The 20,243-nt window shown below is 48.7% G+C and overlaps 1 protein-coding gene across 4 annotated transcripts in view; it reads left to right on the top strand.

The window, feature by feature from the left end:
* Positions 1-15,416: 15,416 nt before the first annotated feature.
* Positions 15,417-20,243, top strand: part of LOC139583301 (solute carrier family 12 member 7-like) — a 127,550-nt gene continuing 122,723 nt past the window's right edge. The window contains exon 1 of one of the 4 annotated variants that reach the window (XM_071414212.1): positions 15,417-15,708. In XM_071414212.1, the coding sequence (XP_071270313.1) occupies positions 15,555-15,708 (154 nt within the window). In that variant the 5' untranslated portion in view covers positions 15,417-15,554. The remainder of the gene's footprint in view (positions 15,709-20,243) is intronic. The other 3 variants (XM_071414210.1, XM_071414215.1, XM_071414214.1) reach the window with 3 other exon arrangements.

Raw genomic sequence — 20,243 nt, 5'->3', positions numbered from 1 at the left:
GAGGTTCCCTGAGGAACAACCTTAGAGTGAGGTTCCCTGAGGAACAACCTTAGAGTGAGGTTCCCTGAGGAACAACCTTAGAGTGAGGTTCCCTGAGGAACAACCTTAGAGTGAGGTTCCCTGAGGAACAACCTTAGAGTGAGGTTCCCTGAGGAACAACCTTAGAGTGAGGTTCCCTGAGGAACAACCTTAGAGTGAGGTTCCCTGAGGAACAACCTTAGAGTGAGGTTCCCTGAGGAACAACCTTAGAGTGAGGTTCCCTGAGGAACAACCTTAGAGTGAGGTTCCCTGAGGAACAACCTTAGAGTGAGGTTCCCTGAGGAACAACCTAAGTACCTGAACTGTTAAATACTAAGACAAATATACAGTAGATTGTAACATTGTTTTGACCTGTTTTTTAAAAACTTTGACACAGGGTTAATGATTGATAGACCATGTGACATAACCTACAGTCTGTTAGTCATAATGATAAGCAGTAGGGGATGAATACAAAACATGAGTTTTGCAAAGGAGGGAAAACTCCTTACACAGATCAATGCTACAGTGGTCTAAGTGACATTAACATGACCAAGTGTTCAGCAACAGAGAAACCAAAAACACAGTGTTAATCATTAGCTTTATACAATATATTGTTGGAGGGCAAAATATAATGTCAAAGCAGTCCATTGATTCAAAAGGAAATCAGTTTCACCGATTCTCAGTGGTTGGTGGTCAGGAATGAGTCTGGGAAGATGTGAGTAGCTACTGCCATCTAGGGGTTAAATGAGAAACAACTCTAATTTCTGCCTTAGAAAATACAATACTTACTGTATATGTATATGGGAAAGGGGGATACCTAATCAGTTGTACAATGACAACTAGAAGAGGTAAATGTATGCCTGTAAATATTAGAGCGAGCAATGTCTGAGTCTGGAAGATATATGGACAGGATGGTGTGTATAGACATTATGGACAGTATATGAATATATATATATATATATATATATATATATATAATGGTGTGTGTATAGACATTATGGACAGTATATGAATAGAAAAGGTGTGTACAGCAGTAGTTATATATGATGAGCCTTGACTAGAATACAGTGTATATGTACATATGAAGTGGGTAAAACAGCATGTATACATGATTAAAGTGACATAGGATAACAGATCAAACAGGAGAATTATACCAGATAGGACAGACTGACCCTGTCCCTCGGCACAGACTATTACAGCATAGATACTGGGGACTGACGGGGGACACTGTGGCCCCTTCTAAAGTTAACCCCCGGACAGGGCCAACCAGGCAGGATGTAACCCCTCCCACTTTGTCAAAGCACAGCCCCCACACCACCAAAGGGATATCAAGAGACCACTAACTTAATACCCTGAGACAAGGCAGAGTATAGCCCACGAAGATCTCCCCACAGCACAAGCCCGAGAGGGGTGCAAAACCAGACAGAAAGATCACGTCAGTGACTCTACCGACACGGGAGAGCGCGAGCAAGCCAGTGACTCAGCCCCGGTAATAGAATCCCAGTGGAGAGAGGAGAGCCGGCCAGGAAGCGTTTATTTTTGTTCATTATTGAGTCAGTACAGAACCTTTAAGTTGTGTTTTTCTTGTTTTAAATATATGTACTTCCGTCCATGAGATGTTCTTGTCTACTAATGCTCTGTATTTTGTCATGTTTCATGTTTTGTGTGGAACCCAGGAACAGCTAATGGGGATCCTAATAATATACCAAAAAAGAACAGGGAGATTAGCATGTCTTGGGGGTATGATCTTTGACACTGATTCAGGATTTCTCCGTAATCATGGTAACATCCAGATGAATGTAGAAGTGTTTAGAAACATATTATATTCTTATTTACAATAAAAGTGACTCCAAAATGACACAATACATTATTTACCATTAATTACCATTACCATTCTATTGGGCATAAAATAATCTGAAACAAGACCAAAAACAAATTGCAAATGAATCCAACAAGTTTGTAGAGTCACAAGCTTAATGTAATTATTGCGTGCTAGATATATGTGACCAAATACTTAACTTTTGACTACTTTATATGGGTGTCAATATTTCTGACCTCTACTTTTTTGAGAAAGATACGAAATCTCTTTCTCTGAGCAATTGTATTAGTATAAAATAATATAATTTCTGTGTGTCTGTGTGTTGACCATCCACTTCACCCCTGGTTATGTCTCTGTGTTGACCATCCACTACACCCCTGGTTATGTCTCTGTGTTGACCATCCACTACACCCCTGGTTATGTCTCTGTGTTGACCATCCACTACCCCCCTGGTGATGTCTCTGTGTGTTGACCATCCACTTCACCCCTGGTTATGTCTCTGTGTTGACCATCCACTACACCCCTGGTTATGTCTCTGTGTTGACCATCCACTACCCCCCTGGTTATGTCTCTCTGTTGACTGTCCACTACACCCCTGGTTATGTCTCTGTGTTGACCATCCACTACCCCCCTGGTTATGTCTCTGTGTTGACCATCCACTACCCCCCTGGTTATATCTCTGTGTGTTGACCATCCACTTCACCCCTGGTTATGTCTCTGTGCTGACCCTCCACTACACCCCTGGTTATGTGTCTGTGTGTTGACCCTCCACTACACCCCTGGTTATGTGTCTGTGTGTTGACCCTCCACTTCACCCCTGGTTATGTCTCTCTGTTGACCATCCACTACACCCCTGGTTGTGTCTCTGTGTTGACCATCCACTACACCCCTGGTTATGTCTCTCTGTTGACCATCCACTACACCCCTGGTGATGTCTCTGTTGACTGTCCACTACACCCCTGGTTATGTCTCTGTGCTGACCCTCCACTACACCCCTGGTTATGTGTCTGTGTGTTGACCCTCCACTACACCCCTGGTGATGTCTCTGTTGACTGTCCACTACACCCCTGGTTATGTCTCTCTGTTGACTGTCCACTACACCCCTGGTTGTGTCTCTGTGTTGACCATCCACTACACCCCTGGTTATGTCTCTCTGTTGACTGTCCACTACACCCCTGGTTATGTCTCTGTGTTGACCATCCACTACACCCCTGGTTATGTCTCTGTGTTGACCGTCCACTACACCCCTGGTTATGTCTCTGTGTTGACCATCCACTACACCCCTGGTTGTGTCTCTGTGTTGACCGTCCACTACACCCCTGGTTATGTCTCTCTGTTGACTGTCCACTACACCCCTGGTTATGTCTCTCTGTTGACTGTCCTCTACACCCCTGGTTATATCTCTGTGTTGACCGTCCACTACACCCCTGGTTATGTCTCTCTGTTGACTGTCCACTACACCCCTGGTTATGTCTCTCTGTTGACTGTCCACTACCCCCCTGGTTATATCTCTGTGTTGACTATCCACTACACCCCTGGTTATGTCTCTCTGTTGACTGTCCACTACACCCCTGGTTATATCTCTGTGTTGACCGTCCACTACACCTCTGGTTATGTCTCTCTGTTGACTGTCCACTACACCCCTGGTTATGTCTCTCTGTTGACTGTCCACTACCCCCCTGGTTATATCTCTGTGTTGACCGTCCACTACACCGCTGGTTATGTCTCTGTGTTGACCATCCACTACCCCCCTGGTTATGTCTCTGTGTTGACCGTCCACTACACCGCTGGTTAGAGCCACTGGGTCAAGTAGATAACCGTCTTAGACAGCTTGAGGGGAGTATTCTCTTCACACTCAAGAGTTGAGTCTAAGTCTAGAATAGGTTCCTGTTTATATTAGCCACATGTTATCTGTCAATATGAGTCACACGTGGAAGTCTCACATATGTCTGAATGATGAGTAACAGCTAGTGCATGGGTAACATATCCTGGTGGAAATCATTCAACAACAATCAACACCACATTAAGATGTTAACCATTAACACAAGTTTTACACAAGTCTAGGGGCATCATCAACATCTCTGCCCATTGACTTTACATGTGGGGGTGTAAAAGAGAGTATGGTTTCCTGTCTTATGGAGGCTAAATAAATACCCTTCGAGGGAATCAAATGTCACCTTTTTGTGAACCACACAGGAGGGCAAACCATGGCAAAAGATTTAAAAAACTGCACAGTCACTGGGGAACATACAGTACCAGTCAAAAGTTTGGATGCACGTACTCATTCAAGGGTTTTTCTTTATTTTTACTATTTTCTACATGTTAGAATAATAGTGAAGACATCAAAACTATGAAATAACACATACGGAATCCACATATTCTTCAAAGTAGCCATCCTTTGCCTTGATGACATCTTTGCACACACTGAAGCTGGCATTCTCTCAACCAGCTTCATGAGGTAGTCACCTGGAATTCATTTCAATGAACAGGTGTGCCTTGTTAAAAGTTAATTTGTGGAATTTCTTTCCATCTTAATGCGTTTGAGCCAATCAGTTGTGTTGTGACAAGATAGGGGGGTATACAGAAGATAGCCCTATTTGCTAAAAGACCAAGTCCATATTTTGGCAAGAACAGCTCAAATAAGCAAAGAGAAACAACAGGCCATCCTTACTTTAAAACATGAAGGTCAGTCAATACGGAACATTTCAAGAACTTTGAAGGTTTCTTCAAGTGCAGTCACTAAAACCATCAAGCGCTATGATGAAACTGGCTCTGATGAGGACCGCCACAGGAAAGGAAGACCCAGAGTTACCTCCGCTGCAGAGGATAAGTTCATTAGAGTTACCAGCCTCAGAAATTGCAGCCCAAATAAATGCTTCACAGAGTTCAAGTAACAGACACATCTCAACATCAACTTTTGAGAGGAGACTGTGTGAATCAAGCCTTCATGGTCGAATTGCTGCAAAGAAATCACTACTAAAGGACACCAATAATAAGAAGATACTTGCTTGGGGCAAGAAACACGAGCAATGGACATTTAGTCAGATTTTTGGTTCCAACAGTTGTGTCTTTGTGAGACGCAGAGTAGGTGAACGGATGATCTCAGCATGTGTGGTTCTCACCGTGAAGCATTGAGGGGGAGTTGTGATGGTGTCGGGGTACTTTGCTGGTGACACAATCAGTGATTTATTTAGAATTCAAGGCACACTTAACCAGCATGGCTACCACAGCATTCTGCAGCGATATGCCATCCCATCTGGTTTGTGCTTAGTGGAACAATCATTTGTTTTTCAAGAGGACAATGACCCATAACACACCTCCAGGCTGTGTAAGGGCTATTTGACCAAGAAGGAGATTGACAGAGTGCTCCATCAGTTGACCTGGCCTCCACAATTACCCGACCTCAACGCTATTGAGATGTTTTGGGATGAGTTGGACCGCAGAGTGAAGGAAAAGCAGCTAACAAGTGGTCAGCATATGTGGAAACTCCTTCAAGACTGTTGGAAAAGCATTCCAGGTGAAGCTGGTTGAGAGAATGCCAATAGTGTGCAAAGCTGTCATCAAGGCAAAGGGTGGCTAACAGTTTTTTTGATTACTACATGATTCCATATGTGTAATTTCATAGTTTGATGTCTTCACTATTATTCTACAATGCAGAAAATAGTAAAAAAAAAAGAAAAACCCTTGTATGAGTCGGTGTGTCCAAACTTTTGACTGGTCTATCTGCAGAATCAAAAAACGTTTCACTTACACGTTTGTCTAAACAGGACATTTTTGGTCCTCCAATCATGACTCTCAAAATACTTTCTTAATATTCATCTTTATCTCACCGTGACATAAATATGAGATATAGAATCAGCTGGAAGCACTTAGCAGAGTCATGGATGCAAGACTGGCTGGCAAGTGGCCAATAATTCATTATTTTAATCTCTACACTAATCTGATGTTCATGTAAGCATCAACAAGCAAGCTTGAGACGCTTCGACAGACGCATCACAATTATTTTGACAGCAGTGTCACGCCTCGACTATCTATAAAAAGGCCTATATGGGACACTCAAGTGTATGTGCATACTGCATACTGTATGTGCATAGATATGGTAACTGGTTTCTATGTACAGTGTTTAAGCACAATCAATATGTCAACATGAGAGGAGAGAGAGGGGAGGGGGTAGTGTGGGACCATGCTGTGCTCCAGCAGCCCAGTGCTGCCACCATGCAGTGGGGTTGGGCAGCCTGTCTGTCTCCCCTGGTATGTCAACCATCCAATTCCTCTTTGTCCACCTCTCAAAATAACCCAGAACAGCTGAGACAAAGCCTGATAGAGCCAGGCGGGCAGAGTCCGGTCCAATCCACTCCGCAGGGGCGGAACGTGGAAACAAAGACCGCAGGGTGGTGATCTTAGAGGATCTATTAAATCAATAAGGCTCGAGGGGGTGTGGTATATGGCCAATATACCCCATGGCTAAGGGCTGTTTATCGGCCGTTTTTATACCACAAACCCCCCCGAGTTCCCTTATTGTTTTTTTTATCTGGTTACCAACGTAATTAGAAACAGTAAACAAGTACCTGTGGTATGCGATCTGAAATACCACGGCTTTCAGCCAATCAGCATTCAGGGCTCGAACGACCCAGTTTATAACTAAGTAATAATACATGATAGGCCAGGTGTTATGACATTTCTATCATGGTTGTGAAGTGGTCATAGCAACGAGGCGAAGCCGGCTATTACGCTGACATGAAAGGTTAGAGACCCTTCTTACACAGTACATGACATACAGTACGATTGTATCACAGTAGGTAAAAACAAATGGTTTTCATGCCATTTCGTGCCATTAACATGCCACACACTGTAAAAGAACACCACCTGGCATTCATTCCCCCAGGGGTTATGGGAGCGTGGGGACATGCCTGTCAGTGAATTTGGAAACACAGAGAAGGGTTGAGCCCTATTGCATAATATCCACCACCCCCAAAGGTTGTTGTGATCCATCTTCCAGGCCTCTCTTTTCACTGTGACCGGGGCCATCACCGCTGTCACACAGCCCACAGAGAGGTGTGGGGACCGGGGCCATCATCGCTGTCACACAGCCCACAGAGAGGTGTGGGGACCGGGGCCATCACCGCTGTCACACAGCCCACAGAGAGGCATGGGGGCCGGGGCCATCACCGCTGACACACAGCCCCCAGAGAGGCATGAGGACCGGGGCCATCACCGCTGTCACACAGCCCACAGAGAGGCGTGGGGGCCGGGGCCATCACCGCTGTCACACAGCCCACAGAGAGGTGTGGGGACCGGGGCCATCATCGCTGTCACACAGCCCACAGAGAGGCATGGGGACCGGGGCCATCACCGCTGACACACAGCCCCCAGAGAGGCATGAGGACCGGGGCCATCACCGCTGTCACACAGCCCACAGAGAGGCATGGGGGCCGGGGCCATCACCGCTGTCACACAGCCCACAGAGAGGCATGGGGGCCGGGGCCATCACCGCTGTCACACAGCCCCCAGAGAGGCATGGGGGCCGGGGCCATCACCGCTGTCACACAGCCCCCAGAGAGGCATGGGGGCCGGGGCCATCACCGCTGTCACACAGCCCCCAGAGAGGCATGGGGGCCGGGGCCATCACCGCTGTCACACAGCCCCCAGAGAGGCATGAGGACCGGGGCCATCACCGCTGACACACAGCCCCCAGAGAGGTATGAGGACCGGGGCCATCACCGCTGACACACAGCCCACAGAGAGGCGTGGGGGCCGGGGCCATCACCACTGTCACACAGCCCACAGAGAGGTGTGGGGACCGGGGCCATCACCGCTGACACACAGCCCCCAGAGAGGTGTGGGGACCGGGGCCATCACCGCTGTCACACAGCCCCCAGAGAGGCATGGGGGCCGGGGCCATCACCGCTGTCACACAGCCCCCAGAGAGGCATGAGGACCGGGGCCATCACCGCTGACACACAGCCCACAGAGAGGCATGGGGGCCGGGGCCATCACCGCTGTCACACAGCCCCCAGAGAGGCATGGGGGCCGGGGCCATCACCGCTGTCACACAGCCCCCAGAGAGGCATGGGGGCCGGGGCCATCACCGCTCTCACACAGCCCCCAGAGAGGCATGGGGGCCGGGGCCATCACCGCTGTCACACAGCCCCCAGAGAGGCATGGGGGCCGGGGCCATCACCGCTGTCACACAGCCCCCAGAGAGGCATGGGGGCCGGGGCCATCACCGCTGTCACACAGCCCCCAGAGAGGCATGGGGGCCGGGGCCATCACCGCTGTCACACAGCCCCCAGAGAGGCATGAGGACCGGGGCCATCACCGCTGACACACAGCCCCCAGAGAGGCATGAGGACCGGGGCCATCACCGCTGACACACAGCCCACAGAGAGGCATGGGGGCCGGGGCCATCACCGCTGTCACACAGCCCACAGAGAGGCGTGGGGACCGGGGCCATCACCGCTGACACACAGCCCCCAGAGAGGTGTGGGGACCGGGGCCATCACCGCTGTCACACAGCCCCCAGAGAGGCATGGGGGCCGGGGCCATCACCGCTGTCACACAGCCCCCAGAGAGGCATGAGGACCGGGGCCATCACCGCTGACACACAGCCCCCAGAGAGGCATGAGGACCGGGGCCATCACCGCTGTCACACAGCCCACAGAGAGGCATGGGGGCCGGGGCCATCACCGCTGTCACACAGCCCACAGAGAGGCATGGGGGCCGGGGCCATCACCGCTGTCACACAGCCCCCAGAGAGGCATGGGGGCCGGGGCCATCACCGCTGTCACACAGCCCCCAGAGAGGCATGGGGGCCGGGGCCATCACCGCTGTCACACAGCCCCCAGAGAGGCATGGGGGCCGGGGCCATCACCGCTGTCACACAGCCCCCAGAGAGGCATGAGGACCGGGGCCATCACCGCTGACACACAGCCCCCAGAGAGGCATGAGGACCGGGGCCATCACCGCTGACACACAGCCCACAGAGAGGCGTGGGGGCCGGGGCCATCACCGCTGTCACACAGCCCACAGAGAGGTGTGGGGACCGGGGCCATCACCGCTGACACACAGCCCCCAGAGAGGTGTGGGGACCGGGGCCATCACCGCTGTCACACAGCCCCCAGAGAGGCATGGGGGCCGGGGCCATCACCGCTGTCACACAGCCCCCAGAGAGGCATGAGGACCGGGGCCATCACCGCTGACACACAGCCCACAGAGAGGCATGGGGGCCGGGGCCATCACCGCTGTCACACAGCCCCCAGAGAGGCATGGGGGCCGGGGCCATCACCGCTGTCACACAGCCCCCAGAGAGGCATGGGGGCCGGGGCCATCACCGCTGTCACACAGCCCCCAGAGAGGCATGGGGGCCGGGGCCATCACCGCTGTCACACAGCCCCCAGAGAGGCATGGGGGCCGGGGCCATCACCGCTGTCACACAGCCCCCAGAGAGGCATGGGGGCCGGGGCCATCACCGCTGTCACACAGCCCCCAGAGAGGCATGGGGGCCGGGGCCATCACCGCTGTCACACAGCCCCCAGAGAGGCATGAGGACCGGGGCCATCACCGCTGACACACAGCCCCCAGAGAGGCATGAGGACCGGGGCCATCACCGCTGACACACAGCCCACAGAGAGGTGTGGGGACCGGGGCCATCACCGCTGACACACAGCCCACAGAGAGGCATGGGGACCGGGGCCATCACCGCTGACACACAGCCCCCAGAGAGGCGTGGGGGCCGGGGCCATCACCGCTGACACACAGCCCACAGAGAGGCGTGGGGACCGGGGCCATCACCGCTGACACACAGCCCACAGAGAGGCGTGGGGACCGGGGCCATCACCGCTGACACACAGCCCCCAGAGAGGCATGAGGACCGGGGCCATCACCGCTGACACACAGCCCACAGAGAGGTGTGGGGACCGGGGCCATCACCGCTGACACACAGCCCACAGAGAGGCATGGGGACCGGGGCCATCACCGCTGACACACAGCCCCCAGAGAGGCGTGGGGGCCGGGGCCATCACCGCTGACACACAGCCCACAGAGAGGCGTGGGGACCGGGGCCATCACCGCTGACACACAGCCCACAGAGAGGTGTGGGGACCGGGGCCATCACCGCTGACACACAGCCCCCAGAGAGGTGTGGGGACCGGGGCCATCACCGCTGTCACACAGCCCACAGAGAGGTGTGGGGACCGGGGCCATCACCGCTGACACACAGCCCACAGAGAGGCGTGGGGGCCGGGGCCATCACCGCTGACACACAGCCCACAGAGAGGTGTGGGGACCGGGGCCATCACCGCTGACACACAGCCCCCAGAGAGGTGTGGGGACCGGGGCCATCACCGCTGTCACACAGCCCCCAGAGAGGTGTGGGGACCGGGGCCATCACCGCTGTCACACAGCCCCCAGAGAGGTGTGGGGACCGGGGCCATCACCGATGACACACAGCCCACAGAGAGGCGTGGGGGCTGGGGCCATCACCGCTGACACACAGCCCCCAGAGAGGCGTGGGGGCCGGGGCCATCACCGCTGACACACAGCCCCCAGAGAGGTGTGGGGACCGGGGCCATCACCGCTGACACACAGCCCACAGAGAGGCATGGGGGCCGGGGCCATCAACGCTGTCACACAGCTCCCAGAGAGGCATGGGGGCCGGGGCCATCACCGCTGTCACACAGTACCCAGAGAGGCATGGGGGCTGGGGCCATCACCGCTGTCACACAGCCCACAGAGAGGCATGGGGGCTGGGGCCATCACCGCTGTCACACAGCCCACAGAGAGGCGTGGGGGCCGGGGCCATCACCGCTGTCACACAGCCCCCAGAGAGGTGTGGGGGCTGGGGCCATCACCGCTGTCACACAGTACCCAGAGAGGTGTGGGGGCTGGGGCCATCACCGCTGTCACACAGTACCCAGAGAGGTGTGGGGGCCGGGGCCATCACCGCTGTCACACAGCCCCCAGAGAGGCGTGGGGGCTGGGGCCATCACCGCTGTCACACAGCCCCCAGAGAGGTGTGGGGGCTGGGGCCATCACCGCTGTCACACAGTACCCAGAGAGGTGTGGGGGCCGGGGCCATCACCACTGTCACACAGCCCCCAGAGAGGCATGGGGGCTGGGGCCATCACCGCTGTCACACAGCCCCCAGAGAGGTGTGGGGGCCGGTGCCATCACCGCTGACACACAGCCCCCAGAGAGGTGTGGGGGCCGGGGCCATCACCACTGTCACACAGCCCACAGAGAGGCATGGGGGCCGGTGGGACAAAAGCCCACACTGACCCTACTGCTGCTGCTGACTTGGCTGCACCAGAGAGGAAACATCTGAGGACCCTGATCCACCACATTTCATAACCAGATGCTGGAGGATGCCTGCTCATGCATTTACATAGCCAGTCAATACAGCCATTGGCGCACGCACGCACGCACGCACGCACGCACGCACGCACGCACGCACGCACGCACACACACACACACACACACACACACACACACACACACACACACACACACACACACACACACACACACACACACACACAGCAGTCCCCTCTGAACAGAGAACACCCCTGGGATCCAGTTACAGACAGGATCCCATCTGCAAGATTGCAACCCTTGGCCTAATATAGGATCAAAACAAAAGCCAGCAAAATAACATAAGTCTCCTTATCCTGCCCAGTAACCTCCCCTACTAGATTTACATTTTAGTCATTTCACAGACACTCTTATCCAAAGCAACTAGGGTTACGTCCCTTGCTCTAGGGCACAATAACACGTTTTCACCTAGTCGACTCAGGGATTCAAACCAGAAACCGTGCAGTTATTGTCCCACCGCTCTTAACCACAAGTAAGTATTTCATAACCAATTAATCCTAAAGCTGTACAAAGACAAGCCTGAGTTATGTATCACAACAACATAAATGCTGCATTTATGTTAAGGCATAAATCCCCATATAACCCAATAACAACTCCCTCCTCTTAACAGTAGAGCAAAACTAAAGTGCTGGGTTAAGTAGGACAAATGCATCCTCCAACCACCTAACAATCCCCTATTAAGTGACTGTCAGGAAGCCAATTTGTTTTATTTCCTTCTCTGAAGAGTCGAGTCACTATGACAACAGCCATCTGAGAGCACTAGAGTGTCAAGAGAAAATTAGGGGTAGCAACCGTGTTAGTTAGCAACCGTGTTAGTTACGACTCCTCAGAGAGCAGTGCACAGTCTGGTGCTGTTATGAATAGTGACAATGAAATATACAGTAGGACCTACAGAGGACAGCATCATGTCTTAGGCTAGATGTTCTTATCAACTCCTTTCCAGTGTTGTAATCTTTCATCCCGGGTTAGCCCAGAACTAAAATTTGGTGTATTGCGGTCAGTCTCTCCTGGATAGTCTCTGCTTTTGCAGTTTTTTCTTTGGTCCTATACCCTACTGTCTCATCCTCAAGGTACAATTAGGCTTGATTTCTGTTAGGCGACACAGATGCCTATGCATTACATACTGTATAATTTCCCAAAATAATTGTGGCTTGAGCTACTGTAATTTGACCATAGAGATGTATTTTCACACTTTCATCTGCCACATTTGGGTGTGGCCGTCTGCAACCACTGGCACGTCTGTTCCTTGCCCGTGTTCTAATCTCTATCACAACTATCTAAAATAAGGAACACTTTACCGCCTACAGTAATTGATACCAGCTACCACTTAAGTTTAATTGAGTAAACTGGGAGTAAATTTAGCATCCTAGGAGGAGTGCTGAATGACAAGCTACCAAAATGAAGGCCTTCACTGAGACCTGGACTAGCGGATCCACCCAGTAATACAGCAAGTCTTCGAGGAAGGAACTCACAGAATAAAACCACATAAAATGTTTCTCTGTCTGGATTGTGGGTGGATTGATTCCCTTTGTGTATTAGATCCAAATGGATCTGTCTATTTCAGACATTTTAATTATATGTCCTAGCAGTGTCTACTTCTGAGTAGCAGACACCTTCCCCAAAAATATTCAAAATGATATAGTCCCTAGGCATGGTTTACAAACAGTCTACATGCACGTGACTCAAAAGACAGATAAAAGCCTCCTTCACTCCTTCACTTGTAAACTCTAGTCTCGTGGGCCTAGTTACAATTCCGTATAAAATGGAGTATAAAACACACTGTTAAAATGAAGGCAAAATGAATAGGCTAAATCCCCAAAGAAAGGCTAAATGAATAGTCTCCAAATCCAGTAGGCTAAACCCCCAATGAAGGCTAAATGAGTAGTCTCCAAATCCAGTAGGCTAAACCCCCAATGAAGGCTAAATGAGTAGTCTCCAAATTCAGTAGGCTAAACCCCCAATGAAGGCTAAATGAGTAGTCTCCAAATCCAGTAGGCTAAACCCCCAATGAAGGCTAAATGAGTAGTCTCCAAATCCAGCAGGCCACCCCCCCCCCCCCCCGCCCAATGAAGGCTAAATGCCGAGCATGGTTTTTTGTTTTTAACAATAAATAAGGGCTTTCATAAACTTCCACTGTCTTCCCAGAGCTGATGAATTTCTTCACTTTGGTTTGCTCCCACCATTCATGTAACTTGGTTGTAGAGCGAGGTAGCGGTCTCAGCACTCATCTACTGTACTTTCAGCAGTAGCCCTATGATGGAGACTAAGGAAAGTCTACGCTCAGCTAACATGTTGTGGTGGCGTAGAGTTGCTGTCTGTATTGGGAACACAGGATATAAGAGGTGAGTGCTAATGTCTCCTAAACCTCACACTCACTATTCAATGTTTGATTAAATGCCACTCAAACTTGTTTGTCGTGTTTTAGCGGGCAGTTTTGTTGTTAGGACTTTGTTAGACCCAAGGGAGAATTAGCCTATCATGAACGCGAACAAAAAACAAACAGACGTGGTTTATTTATGTATCCCTTGAATGAGTACTGAACAAAATATATAAACGCAACATTCAACAATTTCAAAGATTTTTCGGAGTTACAGTTCACATTCGCCTCCCTCCCCTCTATCTGATATACCTACTGCAGCCCTCATCTTCCACATACAACATCCGTTCTGCCAGACACATTCTGTTAAAGGTCCCCAAAGCACACACATCTTAGGTCTCTCTATATGTAGTGTTGTGGTGTCTCTCTTGTTGTGATGTGTGTTTTGTCCTATATTTTTATTTTATTTTAAATGTTTAATCCCAACCCCCGTCCCCGCAGGAGGCCTTTTGCCTACTGGTAGGCCGTCATTGTAAATAAGATTGTATTCTTAACTGACTTGCCTAGTTAAGTAAACGTTAAATAAAAAAAATACAAATCAGTCAATTTAGAAAAATTCAATAAGTCCCTAATGTATGGATTTCACATGGGTGGGCAGGGGCGTAGCCATGGGTGGGCCTGAGAGGACATGGGCCCACCCACTTGGGAGCCAGGCCCCCCCGCTACAGGTGAAGAAGCCGAATGTGGAAGTCCTGGGCTGGCGTGGTTACAGGTGGTCTGCCGTCTTGAGGCCGGTTGGACGTACTGCCAAATTCTCTAAAACGACGTTGGAGCTGGCTTATGGTAGAGAAACTAACATTCAATTATCTGGAAACAACTCTGGTGGACATTTCTACAGTTAGCATGCCAAATGCACGCTCCTTCAGCACTTGAAACATCTGTGGCATTGTGTTGCATGACAAAACAGCACATTTTAGACTGGCCATTATAATGATCATGCTGTTTAATCAGCTCCTTGATATGCCACATCTGTCAAGTGGATGGATTATCTTGACAAATGGTAAAATGCTCACTAACAGGGATGTAAACACGAATGTGCTCAAAATAAGGTTTTCCAGTTTCAGCTGTTCTGCCTGCGGTTATGGAACCGCCACCTGTCCCGGACCTGCTATTTTCAACTCTTGATGATCGGCTATGAAAAGCCAACTGAAAATTATTCATGATTATTATTTGACCATGCTTGTCACTTATGAACATTTTGAACATCTTGGCATAGTTCTGTTATAATCTCCACCCAGCACAGCCAGAAGAGGACTGGCCACCCCTCATAGCCTGGTTCCTCTCTAGGTTTCTTCCTAGGTTTTGGCCTTTCTAGGGAGTTTTTCCTAGCCACCGTGCTTCTACACCTGCATTGCTTGCTGTTTGGGGTTTTAGGCTGGGTGTCTGTACAGCACTTCGAGATATTAGCTGATGTACGAAGGGCTATATAAAATAAACTTGATTTGATTTGAGCGTATGGAAATTTTCGGCGATCTTTTATTTCAGCTCATGAAACATGAGACCAACACTTTACATATTGCTTTCATATTTTTGTAGACCCAGTGAGCACAGTATTTTGCACAGTATTTTGCTCATACAATATTTTTCTCATAGAGAGTGCATTTATTTATATCAAGTTATTCACGTTTCAATAAAAGTAGGGTGGATATAGCTGTTCTAATTGCCCAAAACATGACAAACAATACTTTGTGTTATATCAATTCATCAACATAGACATTAACAGGTCTTTCATAACCAATTACCCAATTCGAATTATATTTCGCACCGGTCTGGGAGCCCCCCAGCCAATGAGAGAACACTAAGGGATGGACACGCCTCGAGTGTAATCAATCGAAGGATTAGCGCGTGTCCTGTACATTGTCATCCCGCTAGTCGACCGGACTGGGAGTTTCAATCACAACGCAAAACCGGTTTCAGCCTGAAGTTTTTCTCCACGGTGAGAAGTGTCACAAGGGCAGACGCAGGAGGGACATGAGCGAGAGGTTTGTGGTCGTCCGTGTCGGTCAGGGTGACGACGGGGTCAAAAAGGATCCCGTACCTGATAGCGGAGGGGCTGAAGGCGACTCCATAGACCCACAAGATTATGTTCCTATCCTCGAGTACAGCAGAGAGCCCAACAGATACGGTAAGATTTTACCTGTCCCCGACTCAGCCCGTTATTATCTAGTGAGGATTAGCTATGCATTTCACTTTGGGTTGTTTATGGTTACGTAACCCCGAGTGTCCTTACAGAACTTTATGTACGGCACTTCCCAGATACATTAGGCACGAGCTGAAATGAGCGTCTGCTTATCGTCCAGGGTACAGCACGCGCATAATTTACCTATTCGATTTTCTGAGTGATCATAGCTAATTCAAGATATCACTAATTAGCCTATTATCTTCATGACATCAACGCTCTTTTTGCTACATACGTGTTTCTGTTCTGCTTTTAATGCACAACTGTAGTTGATGATTGTCATAATTAATAATTGTGTCACATTTAATATTATCATAGCAATTATGTATAACATTAGCTTTGCCAGTTTGCGTCTCACCTACCACACGTCAGGTGTTGCATGGCAACAGGTTGTAATGAAATTGGCACTCCTCTAAAATTAGACTGAAATGTCAAAAAGCATCACCAGGGATAATCATGTTGAAGAATAGATCATTTACAACCCTTACCCTATTTCAGCCAATAGTTGTCCTCCTGAATATAGAACACTGTGCTATAAGTGACCATATTCTCACAAATAAACTGCATCACTAGTCTAATTTTGGGAGCCTATGCAATGTCTGGACACCTACAATCTCTTGTCTGTTCATGAGGAGGCTATCTAGTGTTTCTGAATATAGAATCAAAAGCAGTGAGTGGTGTATTTTAATTGGCTTTCCTGAGTGTATTTGGGGAGTGCACAAGACTATTCAGAGTTATCGGGGCATGGGAAGCATGCTCATAGAGCTGTTATTAAAAGGGCAGGTTGGAACCTGGTTGGTGATCATGTTTTTGATATGAAGATATTGACAGCCATGCAAATTAATTCAAACTGTCAAATGAAATGTCATGAAATGTCAAGTGAGAGAGAGAATGTGTGTGTGTTTGTTTCAGTGTGTGAAGAACATATAGAATAGTTTATGTTATCTCGGCTCGTATTTTCCAGTTCCCTTCTATTCGGGAATCTGTTTCCTCTATCTCCTTCCTTCAATAAACTTGATATTTTAATCAATGCTTTAATAATAGCTTCATTTCAACATTTAATCGATTCTAATGCATTTAGTGATAAGGGGTAAGTCTGTAAATCAAATCACCCTCTAAAGAAGATAGGATAGTGGTGGGTGGGGTAGGGATAAGATGATACCTAGGCATTGAAATCATTTATCTTTGTCTTTGATAGATCAGTGTTTTCCCACATTACGCTGATAGGAAATGGTCTTCAGAGTTTCAGCAAACAAACCATAAGCCTATTTGGTAAAAAACTAAAAATACTTTAAATGTCCTAAGGAGTAGTTTGTTTTCCCTGGCACTCAATACAACAACAAAACAGAACCAAAACGTGTTATTTGATCCTGAAAACATTTAAAGGAGTGTTGCTTAGTCCGTTGACATTGGAATTTGGGAATTTAGAAAATAGGTGGCTCTATAAAATCTACTCCATCAAAGACAATTTACCCCGTCAAAGACAATTTACCCCGTCAAAGACAATTTACCCCGTCAAAGACATTCTAACCCGCGAAAGACAATCTACTCTGTCAAAGACCATTGCTTAACACAACTGAACTCTCTTGAACCCAATCTACTGCGGTAGAAAAAGGGTTTTGACCAGCAGTTGCAGATTATACAGCAGTTATGTATATACTTATTTTTATAGGGCTTCTTAAATAGAGATTTACTTTCTGGAATTGATAGATTTTAAATGGAATTGGCCCTAAGTGTCAACACTGCTGGTCTTCTATTGTGCACTACGTATTGTGGTCTTCTGTAGCTCAGTTAGTAGAACGTGGTCCTCTGTAGTTCAGTTAGTAGAACATGGTCCTCTGTAGCTCAGTTAGTAGAACATGGTCCTCTGTAGCTCAGTTAGTAGAACATGGTCCTCTGTAGCTCAGTTAGTAGAACATGGTCCTCTGTAGCTCAGTTAGTAGAACATGGTCCTCTGTAGTTCAGTTAGTAGAGCATGGTCCTCTGTAGTTCAGTCAGTAGAACATGGTCCTCTGTAGTTCAGTCAGTAGAACATGGTCCTCTGTAGAACACGGTCCTCTGTAGTTCAGTCAGTAGAACATGGTCCTCTGTAGTTCAGTCAGTAGAACATGGTCCTCTGTAGTTCAGTCAGTAGAACATGGTCCTCTGTAGCTCAGTTAGTAGAACATGGTCCTCTGTAGCTCAGTTAGTAGAACATGGTCCTCTGTAGCTCAGTTAGTAGAACGTGGTCCTCTGTAGTTCAGTCAGTAGAACGTGGTCCTCTGTAGTTCAGTCAGTAGAACGTGGTCCTCTGTAGTTCAGTCAGTAGAACGTGGTCCTCTGTAGTTCAGTCAGTAGAACGTGGTCCTCTGTAGTTCAGTCAGTAGAACGTGGTCCTCTGTAGTTCAGTCAGTAGAACGTGGTCCTCTGTAGTTCAGTCAGTAGAACGTGGTCCTCTGTAGTTCAGTCAGTAGAACGTGGTCCTCTGTAGCTCAGTTAGTAGAACATGGTCCTCTGTAGCTCAGTTAGTAGAACATGGTCCTCTGTAGCTCAGTTAGTAGAACATGGTCCTCTGTAGCTCAGTTAGTAGAACATGGTCCTCTGTAGCTCAGTTAGTAGAACATGGTCCTCTGTAGTTCAGTCAGTAGAGCATGGTCCTCTGTAGTTCAGTCAGTAGAACATGGTCCTCTGTAGTTCAGTCAGTAGAACATGGTCCTCTGTAGAACACGGTCCTCTGTAGTTCAGTCAGTAGAACATGGTCCTCTGTAGTTCAGTCAGTAGAACGTGGTCCTCTGTAGCTCAGTTAGTAGAACATGGTCCTCTGTAGTTCAGTTAGTAGAACGTGGTCCTCTGTAGTTCAGTTAGTAGAACGTGGTCCTCTGTAGTTCAGTTAGTAGAACGTGGTCCTCTGTAGTTCAGTTAGTAGAATGTGGTCCTCTGTAGTTCAGTTAGTAGAACGTGGTCCTCTGTAGTTCAGTTAGTAGAACATGGTCCTCTGTAGTTCAGTTAGTAGAATGTGGTCCTCTGTAGTTCAGTTAGTAGAACGTGGTCCTCTGTAGTTCAGTTAGTAGAACGTGGTCCTCTGTAGTTCAGTTAGTAGAACGTGGTCCTCTGTAGTTCAGTTAGTAGAACATGGTCCTCTGTAGTTCAGTTAGTAGAACATGGTCCTCTGTAGTTCAGTTAGTAGAACATGGTCCTCTGTAGTTCAGTTAGTAGAATGTGGTCCTCTGTAGTTAGTAGAACGTGGTCCTCTGTAGTTCAGTTAGTAGAACATGGTCCTCTGTAGTTCAGTTAGTAGAACATGGTCCTCTGTAGTTCAGTTAGTAGAACATGGTCCTCTGTAGTTCAGTCAGTAGAGCATGGTCCTCTGTAGTTCAGTCAGTAGAACATGGTCCTCTGTAGTTCAGTCAGTAGAACATGGTCCTCTGTAGCTCAGTTAGTAGAACATGGTCCTCTGTAGTTCAGTCAGTAGAGCATGGTCCTCTGTAGTTCAGTCAGTAGAACATGGTCCTCTGTAGTTCAGTCAGTAGAACATGGTCCTCTGTAGAACACGGTCCTCTGTAGTTCAGTCAGTAGAACATGGTCCTCTGTAGTTCAGTCAGTAGAACGTGGTCCTCTGTAGCTCAGTTAGTAGAACATGGTCCTCTGTAGTTCAGTTAGTAGAACGTGGTCCTCTGTAGTTCAGTTAGTAGAACGTGGTCCTCTGTAGTTCAGTTAGTAGAACGTGGTCCTCTGTAGTTCAGTTAGTAGAACGTGGTCCTCTGTAGTTCAGTTAGTAGAATGTGGTCCTCTGTAGTTCAGTTAGTAGAACGTGGTCCTCTGTAGTTCAGTTAGTAGAACATGGTCCTCTGTAGTTCAGTTAGTAGAACATGGTCCTCTGTAGTTCAGTTAGTAGAACATGGTCCTCTGTAGTTCAGTTAGTAGAATGTGGTCCTCTGTAGTTAGTAGAACGTGGTCCTCTGTAGTTCAGTTAGTAGAACATGGTCCTCTGTAGTTCAGTTAGTAGAACATGGTCCTCTGTAGTTCAGTTAGTAGAATGTGGTCCTCTGTAGTTCAGTTAGTAGAATGTGGTCCTCTGTAGTTCAGTTAGTAGAACGGGGTCCTCTGTAGTTCAGTCAGTAGAACGTGGTCCTCTGTAGTTCAGTCAGTAGAACGTGGTCCTCTGTAGTTCAGTTAGTAGAACGTGGTCCTCTGTAGGTCAGTTAGTAGAACGTGGTCCTCTGTAGTTCAGTCAGTAGAACGTGGTCCTCTGTAGTTCAGTTAGTAGAACGTGGTCCTCTGTAGTTCAGTTAGTAGGACATGGCCCTCTGTAGTTCAGTCAGTAGAACGGGGTCCTCTGTAGTTCAGTCAGTAGAACGGGGTCCTCTGTAGTTCAGTCAGTAGAACGTGGTCCTCTGTAGTTCAGTCAGTAGAACGTGGTCCTCTGTAGTTCAGTCAGTAGAACGTGGTCCTCTGTAGTTCAGTCAGTAGAACGTGGTCCTCTGTAGTTCAGTTAGTAGAAC

This window comes from Salvelinus alpinus, chromosome 8, assembly GCF_045679555.1.
Source record: "Salvelinus alpinus chromosome 8, SLU_Salpinus.1, whole genome shotgun sequence".
NCBI classification, from domain to species: Eukaryota; Metazoa; Chordata; class Actinopteri; order Salmoniformes; family Salmonidae; genus Salvelinus; species Salvelinus alpinus.
This window is presented reverse-complemented; position numbering and strand designations above follow the sequence as displayed.